The 9,909-nt window shown below is 38.3% G+C and overlaps 1 protein-coding gene across 1 annotated transcript in view; it reads right to left on the reverse strand.

The window, feature by feature from the left end:
- Nucleotides 1-9,768, reverse strand: part of DYRK4 (dual specificity tyrosine phosphorylation regulated kinase 4) — a 49,682-nt gene extending 39,914 nt beyond the window's left edge. The window contains exon 1 of the mRNA XM_083808506.1: nt 3,635-9,768. Coding sequence (XP_083664632.1) covers nt 3,635-3,709 — 75 coding nt within the window. The 5' untranslated portion in view covers nt 3,710-9,768. The remainder of the gene's footprint in view (nt 1-3,634) is intronic.
- Nucleotides 9,769-9,909: the final 141 nt, after the last annotated feature.

Below are 9,909 nucleotides of genomic sequence, written 5' to 3' on the forward strand. Positions count from 1 at the left end.
AACTTTTTGCTCAGTCAGATAATAACAGAACAAGAGGGAATGGTTTTAAGCTAAAAGAGGATAGATTTAAATTAGAGGTTAGGAGGAAATTTTTCACTCAGAGCGGTGATGAGGCACTGAAACATGTTGCCCAGAGAGGCTGTGGATGCCCCATCCCTGGAAGTGTTCAAGGCCAGGTTGGATGGGGCTTTGAGCAACCTGGTCTAGTGAGAGGTGCCCCTGCCCATAGCAGGGGGCTTTGAACTAGATGATCTTTAAGGTCACTTTCTACCTGAGCCATTCTATGATTCTATGATATACAGGCAGTTTGTGCTTATCTGTCTTTTTACTGATATTACCACAGTTGTCTCACATTTTGGACAATAACCTTAATTTTCTTGCCCTCTGTCAAAGATATTCCCTGCAAATTCAACAACAGAGTAACAATATGATAATCAGAACAGTAATATGTCATATTACATGTTAGCAAAACCAAAATTTGGTCATAAACTCTTTTTTCCCTTACAGGGAGATGCACAGAGTTACTGCAGTATATGATGGGTAATACAGCTCAGGAATTATACTGATCAAAATTTGGGAGCTAGGCACAGCTCCCACTTAGGAACAGGCTGGCTGTTATAAATGAAGGACAGAATGCTTCACATCACTTTAATAACATACATCCCCACCCTTTCAAGAGCAACTGGAAAAATCTGCCTCCGGATTTCTTTGGCAAGAACTATGAATCAAAGCAAACCAAAAGGGGGAGCTCAGAGATGAGCTCACTCATGTTCCAAAGCATACATAGATCAGGAGAGAATGTGAACACTATAATCACATTATTTATTATAACCTCAGTGGGGCTAATGAAGATATAGTGCACAAAGCTGATGAATGAGGAGAATCAGACTTTCTGTATGCAAGCATATGTATTAGAGACGGAAAATATATCCCATACAGATCATGTTTTTTCTTTAAATTATGGTTTCAAAACTATTCAGTGCTAAATCTGTACCATACTGACTTAAACGTTTCCAGGAACTTCCCACTTCACATTTACAGTTCCTTTGCAGATAGCCTAAATTCAGCCAGCTCCTAGTAAATTCTGCCTTTGCTTTATGACCACACCTGAACCTTCTTTCATAAGTCTATCCTGTTTGCATAACACTGTCTGTATGGCTCTGTCACAGAGGCAGATGAAATGGATGGGGGCAGCCAGACAAGGCACAAGAGAATTTGTTGTAAGTAGCAGGAACTTGTTTAACCTCTACTTTACATCCTGTTCTTTTCACATTCCACACGGTGCAGCTATTCAATAGGAAGGTTCAACAAGCATTAATACTTCCCACAGCCAATTCATTGGATCACTGATTTTCCCCAGGAACATGAGAACAGCAGATCAAAAACAATACCAAAACCCTGACAATAAGTAAAAGAATAATTGTCAACACTGAAGCAGAGATTATTTTTGCTGCCTAGAATGACCATGGTCACAATTTGGATAATTCAGAAGGACTTGACTAATCTAGCAAAAGTGAAAATCACAAGTAACACCCAATAGAAATCACAGTATTGTGAAATCAGCTATCAATTCCGTATTTAAAGACTTATGACCAAGAATGTATTGACATCAGGAATACTGTCATTAACTAAAAGAGCTCATTTAGGATCGAAGCTTCCATTCTGTACTCTCAGGGTTCTAGGCACCTGTGAAACTATTGATATGAGGAAGTTGTCCCTCATGTCAAATTTAATACAAAATTTATACCATTTTGAATTTTTCTCTCCCTCATATTCTATTGCCACCTCCACAATTCTCTCAACCACTGATTCCTTCACTTTCAATGCCATTTGGCAAAACAAAGCAAACAAAACAAAACAACAACAACAAAAAAACCTACTTCCATCACATTGGATCATCACTGGTCTCCTGGTCCTTCACCAAAATCCTTCCAATCCCCTTTATAATAATTCAGGACATGTAATGCAGCACAACACATTTTACCTACTAGCAGTGTTTAAAATATATGAATGATTACATAGAATGACAACTTTGTTTTCTATTATTTGTGTAAGCCCGGATCAGGAAAAAAAAAAAAAAAAAAGATGAGAAGAGAGGATTATGTGAGAATGTGAGAATCAGGATTAAAGATCTTGCATTATTACTATGAATTTTTGTTTCCACTCAGAGAACCCACAGTTAGCAGGTCCCCCAGTCAATAAACCTCGGGGTCTTCTTCAGCCATCAAGAAGACAGACCAACACACCTCAGAAATCTTTGGACAATCTTTGACAACAACAGTATCACAGTATCACAGATTTCTAGGTTGGAAGAGACCTCAAGATCATTGAGTCCAACCTCCGACCTAACACTAAGTACTCCACTAAACCATATCGCTAAGCTCTACATCTAAACGTCTTTTAAAGACCTCCAGGGATGGTGACTCCACCACCTCCCTGGGCAGCCCGTTCCAATGCTTAATAACCCTTTTGGTAAAGAAGTACTTCCTAACATCCAACCTAAAACTCCCCTGGCACAACTTTCGCCCATTCCCCCTCGTCCTGTCACCAGGCACGTAGGAGAACAGACCAACCCCCACCTCTTTACAGCCTCCTTTAAGGTAACTGTAGAGAGCGATAAGGTCGCCCCTGAGCCTCCTCTTCTCCAGGCTGAACAAGCCCAGCTCCCTCAGCCGCTCCTCGTAAGACTTGTTCTCCAGACCCCTCACCAGCTTGGTCGCCCTTCTCTGGACTCGCTCGAGCACGTCCATGTCCTTCCTGTAGCGAGGGGCCCAAAACTGAACACAGTACTCGAGGTGCGGCCTCACCAGAGCCGAGTACAGGGGCACAATCACTTCCCTAGACCTGCTGGCCACACTGCTTCTTATGCAGGCCAGGATGCTGTTGGCCTTCTTGGCCACCTGGGCACACTGCTGGCTCATATTGAGCCGACTATCAACCAATACTCCCAGGTCCCTCTCGGCCAGGCAGCTTTCCAGCCACTCATCTCCCAGCCTGTAGCTCTGCTTGGGGTTGTTGCACCCCAGGTGCAGGACCCGGCACTTGGCCTTGTTGAACTTCATACAGTTCATACAGTACTTCATACAGTAGTAGGTGGTCAAGAATATGTTGGCTGTGTCACAGAAGTTATGCCTTTTTTAATATTAGGGCTGAATAGCAACAGCAGCTCCTCCTGTTAGAGGAAGATGGGAGGTGCAATGCACTGAATATGAGGTACCAGGCTGCAGAAGAAGGTGGGATCCACCTCCTTTTCTCTTCTGAACAGCCTATGCAGGCAAAATCAGGAAAGAAGCAACTTCCTGACGCAGCAATCAAATATGTAATGGAGACTGAGCAAGCCAAGCTGGTACTGCACACCCTGGAACCTTAGGGATCCTCTCCCACTCCTTAGAGGAAGGTTTGGTTTAAAGTGCAGGAAGTCAGATTTTCCTGCACTGCTTCAAGTACAAGATCTTATTTGTACTGGCCTTCATAAGGAGCACAGAAAAAGAAGGAGGTTTGGTTGGTTATATACCATCTAGCCCTGATCAATTGCTGCCTATTGTTATCTAATTTTAATACAGTGAAGCACTATAGCATTTTGAACTATTGCTAAGTTAATGCCTCTGACTTCTGAGTTCTACAGTTTTCTTACCTTTGGATGTGCTGGCTGCATTCCTTTTCCTGATTTAACTATGTTGGGGAAGATGACAGATCTGCCTTTTCTCATGTTTTCTGACTTGTAAGTTTGTTCCTATGAAATGGTGACAGAGAAACTGAATCAGCCAGACCACACTCGTAAATCACATCGTATTTCTACCCAAGTAGAGGTCGAATTATTATGCTTCAGAAAATTATACCAAACATTTGGAAAATAATTATATTTTAAACTTATAACTGAATGAAACAATTCAGGAAATATTTCAATTATTTATATAATTAATTCATCTATGAAAAAATATTAGACTAAAATTGTATTCCCGATATACTTTGATGAAAGATGATTAATGCTTATTAAATTTTTATTTGTTTTTCTATTGTAGACATTTTGGATTTAAAAGAGATAGTTGTACAACATAACCTTAGAATGCCTGCTAGTTGCTGTTGGTTTTTTTCCTGTTCAGTAAAACTTATCATGCATTTAAAAGGCTGTACTACAGGTTAGGGCACCAATACTGTACTGTAATGTAGTATTTCATTTATTAAGTGATAATAGCATTTTTTTTTAATATAGAACACTTCTTTTCAAAGAATCATAGACATCAAATACAGAAAAAGATTTATTGATCATCACCAGTCAGTTCATTAATGTTTTCTACAGGAATTACATTAGAATCCCACTTTGCTAAGACTCCAATCTAGAAAAATCAAATTGTAGGCTGTTGATAACTGAGGGGTGCCAGTTACTGCCGATGCAAGTACGATGTATTTATCCGAACGTTCATATGCTTGTTGTGCCTTCTGCTGAAATAGTACAGTCAAAAAATCTACAGCAGATCTGAAGAACAGTTAACTACACTGGCAACAATTACCTCATAGTCTCACTGACTGTCTAGTAGTATCCCTTTTTAAAAATTTATTGTAATGCATTATTTCCATTCACATCCTCTGGTGTTCACATGTCTCATGTGACTGTTTAATAAGTATATGCTTTGGAAATACAAATGTTAACCCTACTGTACTAATAACTTAACGTACTGCCCTCTAATGTTTATTTCCTGTATACTGTTACAAACTTCTGTTTGTATGCTAAGGAATATGTACTTATCTCAAAGTTTCTGCTGAAACAGGATTTAAACAATTTTTCTAAAATCCTTCAAAATTAACATAATTAAAGCAAGATTCATACAGATTTGTTGGATGTAAAAAGCTATGGGATACCCAAGTAAATTCTCTCATCTGTTCATGAAAGGAAAGATAATCTGTTATCTTTGGTTCTACTTTATAAGATGCTTCATGCAGATTAACATCATCCATCTTCCATGTTTGATCAGTTCTATTGCCTCATATTCAGATGGTTTCTTTGTTCTTAAGAGTCTAGGAATTTTTAATGACACCATAAATATGATTACCTTGGCCGCAAGGACTACAGTCATGGAAAAGAGATTGGGTAATTGAGATACCTGGAGGCTATGTAGAGAGAATTTTAAATATACTAAGGAAGATGTAGATTCTGTAGACTGCCAGTTAGTCAAGCTTGTAAGTCTTTTCATGGTATTAGTCAGTTAAGCTAGAAAAAAATAATCTTTAGCTTTTAAAAAATTAGACTCATATCCAAAACTAACTAAAGAAAAAACAGGGAGGAAAAAAGAGAAGAAAATAAAATTTCAGATTTTCATTATCCCATTAACCAAACGTGTGAGAAAAAACGTGCCCAAAGTCTTTGTTTAAAATGTACACACATCCTGAATATTGGGTGTATGAGGACTGGAAAGATTCAGCACAGCAGAAAATAATCTTAATTCAAATAAGATCTGTTTTTTTCACAGCTTCTCGCTTCCTCTCACAAGAATGATGTCACACATGAGTGGAGACAGACCAACAAACAGTTCTTTGAAACTGTGGGACAAACTGTTTTATAATGCAAAGAGCAGGTTTCTGCATAGAGGATCACAGGAAGTGGTAACATTGGTTTTTCATCTTTGTGGTTTGCACTGATATGCTTGGTAAAAGAAAGCTGAGACGATAGAAGTGATCAAATATGAAAGACAGGTGATACTTAACTGCTTAGAGATAGGGCATCTTCTAAATTACACTCAAAGCCCCTGCCCAGAATTCAAGAGCAGTTTAACCAACAGCAACCTTTAGAATTGCATGGAATTCCTGATATAATTGGTCTCAGGAAATGGCAGTTTGGCATTTTTGTTCCTATAACAAAAATAATGAGACAAGGGTTGTTTCCCTATTATATTCCATGGCTCACCCACCCTTCTTGTTGATCTACTCAAAAGACAGAGCATTTCACACATTATCTAAGCATAGCCAATACAGACAAGGCAGAATGAGGGCTGAGTTTCAGAAATGAATCGTATAATGAATTATCCACAAGTTGAGAGCTTCTGAATCAATTTTTTTTTTTTCCCCAGAAATAATGAAAGCCTCTCTCAGGACAGGATTAATGAATTCTGCTTCCATGCTGGGGATTCACTGCTCAGAATCTCTTCCACAATCTCCTCTTATCCCCAGGAAGTGAAACTTCACAGGTAGTTTCTCTTACAAGTTCTTAGATATCTTTTGGCGAAATCAGACATACAAAAAGTCCAGTGCAGGGCTGAGTCTAAGCATAGAAACAAACCCTAAACACATTATTTTCAAGAACTTCCCAGTAGAAATTTCTCATAAGCATCTCCAAAACTACACAACTTTTATCACAAAGATTACTCATATAAACTATTCCTTTAATTTACTATTCATCAGTTACAACTATTTTTTCTAACCCCAACTTCCTCAATTATAATTGCATACAATGACTTCGTTTTATTAATATTCTTCTTAATGCTGTTTATTATTTTATATCATGAAATTATTCACCTTTATACACAGATTAGAAAATCACCATGAAGAAAAATCATGTTCTAAAAACCAATTAAAGTGTTATAAGGAAGACATGTTATTCTTCCAAATCAGAATGTCTAACTCCTTTTCTTTACTGTGGTATTTCAACACCATAGAAATAGTTACCTATGATCACATTACTTCAGCTGTTCTTTGTATGCCACAAATTCAAATTCATTGCAAAATCCTGGCCTCACATACACAGTGAGGATTACGTTAGCACACTTTTAATCTCATTAGAAAGCAAAACTCCTACAGAAAACAGATGAAAGTTCTTTACAGATTACAAATGGAGAGCTCTTGAGCAAGGATGAGTGAACATAGATGAGGAACCTAGATCTAAGAGCTCGGTTTCCATTATGATGCTGGAGTTTTCAAACACCCATGAACAACAAGCCTGTTCAGCATCTTCTGAAATCCTGTGCTCATCCACATCAGGAAGGCTGAGCCCTGCTCCAAAGCATCAGTGTTAATAGCCATGTTGCTGTTGATAGATCATAACACAGGAAGATGTGTCTTCATGTGAACCACCATCGTCTAAAAACACGATTTACAGGACTCAAAAGTTTGAGGCTCAAAGCATGAGCAGGTGCAATAGCTGTACCCAAACACACAGATTTATACCACCAATCAGCAGTACTTAACTTTAACGGCTGCTTTGTAGGTTTATGCTGGTCTTACTTGTCTGGCAATTTCCTCCTCTTTTTTTTCTGGCATTATCTCTACTCTCAAAGAGAGTAGGAAGTGAGAAATGCACTGATGACATAGAAGGTCTGTAGGTACATAAGCATACTTTATAAATATTCAGAGCAATTTCACACTTTTATGTCCCTGAATTTTAGGCATTTTTAACTTTTTTAATGCTTGTTTCAGAATAAGCTTATTTATCATTCTCGGAGCATAGTGCCTCCAGGCTGCCAGAATTCTGAAGTGTGTCTGTGATGCAGCCTTGTTCTGCATGACCAACCTGCATTCCTGTGGTCATAGCAACTGAACCGCACACACAGCAACGCAGAGACAGCTTTCACCTATGTTATTGTTGATTCCACCTCTAGGAACACAGTATATCTGGAGCTGCCATCAACACTTGAAAGGAACTGTTGTTCGGAAGTAAGAGGTGATCTCTAGATCAGACAGATTATCTACTGAAGTCAGTTGCAACTGGAAGGACTTGGCAGCAAAGTTTACATCTAAAAATAGTGATCTATTCTTTAACAATCATGTTGTTACTCTGTTACTAATACAGATGCACTTCAGAAAGAGCAAATATGTGAAAACTGGACTCTGACTTGTTAAGGGATGCACTATCTTTCTGATTGCTTTACAGACTGAAATCATATGCATTCCCCATCACACCACCATGCAACCACTGGAGGAATGATGCATAGAGATTTCTGTGTAGTGCTGTTTAATATTTAGAGCAGTAAGAAAACTAAATTAAATGTACTTTTCAGAGAAAAAAAAAGTTTCCCAAGACTGAAACTAGCTGGAATAACACAACTCCTGTTACTACCAGGAAAACAAACAAATGAAAAAACAAACTAGTTATTGTAACAATTACAGCGTCCAAATCAACGTGGCCACTTCTGACCATGCTCTTTAATAATTCAGGACAGAAAAGAACAAGTCTTTTATGTAAATAATCCCTACCTACTGGCAAGACCTGTTTTCTTCAGGTTGGGTACAGAGTGGCCTTGAAACACAAATAGGAACATTTAACTTTTACCTTGCGAAGGCACTTTTTTTCCCTCTAATTGCCTATATGGAACTTTCACTCAGTGAAAAAAAAAGTATAGAAACAACTGGAAAATCCTCATGAACTGGAAACACATACAAACCCAAGGGTCCCAAGGACAGGTGGCAGACTGCTATGTCATTTCTGAAAGTATGAAAACGCCAACACTGAGACCTGAGCAACACAAGTCTCAACTGTATGTTTCATGGAAACAAATAACAAAAAAACAAAACAAGATGAATGGAAGGTCAGTGAAACCTGGGATTCCTAAATCTACTAATAGCAGGAATATCTTTTGAAAGCATAACATTGAGGAAATATTTTCCATTGTTATGTACATTTCCCTGTATAGCAGGAAAAGATATAACATCATGAGATCTTAATTTATCCTGAAAAAAACATAAAAGCAAAACAATTCATGACAGTTTAATTTCAATAGAAAGAAACCTGGTGACTGTGATGCAGTGATGGACCACAAAGATGTTCTTTTGCATGACCTTTTCTTTCTTCTGGAAAGAAAATGACTGAAGCATGAATGGAGGGTAGCAGACTGGGATGCTGCATTGAACCACCCTGGGGCCCAGGGCTCTCCATGCTTCCTGTTCTGCTGCAGCTGCTTATCCACCGTACATCTCAGAAGGGGGCCAGTTAAATAAGCACAAAGAGTCAATCAAGGAGAGGAATAATACAACATCCACCTCCTAGTTGTCACAAGCATTATTCTTAGATACCTACCTTTTCCTGTGGGTACTTCTTGTTCAACTTTGGAAGCAGTCTCAAGCTCATCTGCTGACAATCTGCTGCGAAGTTCTATTTTTCTGATGCGCCATCTTAGCAAGCTAAGACAACTCACAAATGAGGCAGACAGGTACCAGAGACATCAGGCACATGCCATCCCTAAACTCCCTTAGTCCAGTTCACCAGGCCCTGCCTCACTCAAAGCTATGTGATTCCATGCCAGGAGTCAGGCATCCAAAATGTGGATAAAGTGCAATTATAAGTCGCAACAATGAGTTTCCTTGTTTCTGAGAAACACTTTGATCCACAGATTCCTTTTAAGTCCTTCCATAAGGCAACGTGCCTATTATTTTTAATATGTGTTTGTAAATATCTTGTTTTAATCATTTAAATACTATACAATTAAAAATGAGTATATGATATCATATTTTTACTCAAGGAACACCATGCTTTTACCTGCATAATCACTCTGAACAATAGGCCCATATATTCTTTTAACACTATCATGTATGTTAAGAAACCTGGAATCTTCAGTTATGTGAATACAACTCACTTGTTCATGACCAAATCCTTTTAAGTAATACAGGACCAAAAGCATCTACTGTGGCATCTGGCATAACCAACATGCTTACACTGGAAATTATTTACATTTGTGTACTAATTATGTCTAAAAGCTCAGTCTTATGACAAAGTAACTGTCACTTCAAGTTTTATAAAAATTCAATAAATATGCAGGATATCAGTCTTCACCAAAGATCAAGGAGCCCAAAGCAAAATCCTTATTATCTGAGTCTGAGTAATGCTATTGACTTCCAGTAAATTATTCACATGCAAAAATATTTGCAGGACTGTAGCCAAAATTTGGAAATGAACTTCAAAATTAATAGAATGAATTACTAAGA

Source organism: Anser anser, assembly GCF_964211835.1.
Source record: "Anser anser genome assembly, chromosome: 1".
Classification (NCBI taxonomy): domain Eukaryota; kingdom Metazoa; phylum Chordata; class Aves; order Anseriformes; family Anatidae; genus Anser; species Anser anser.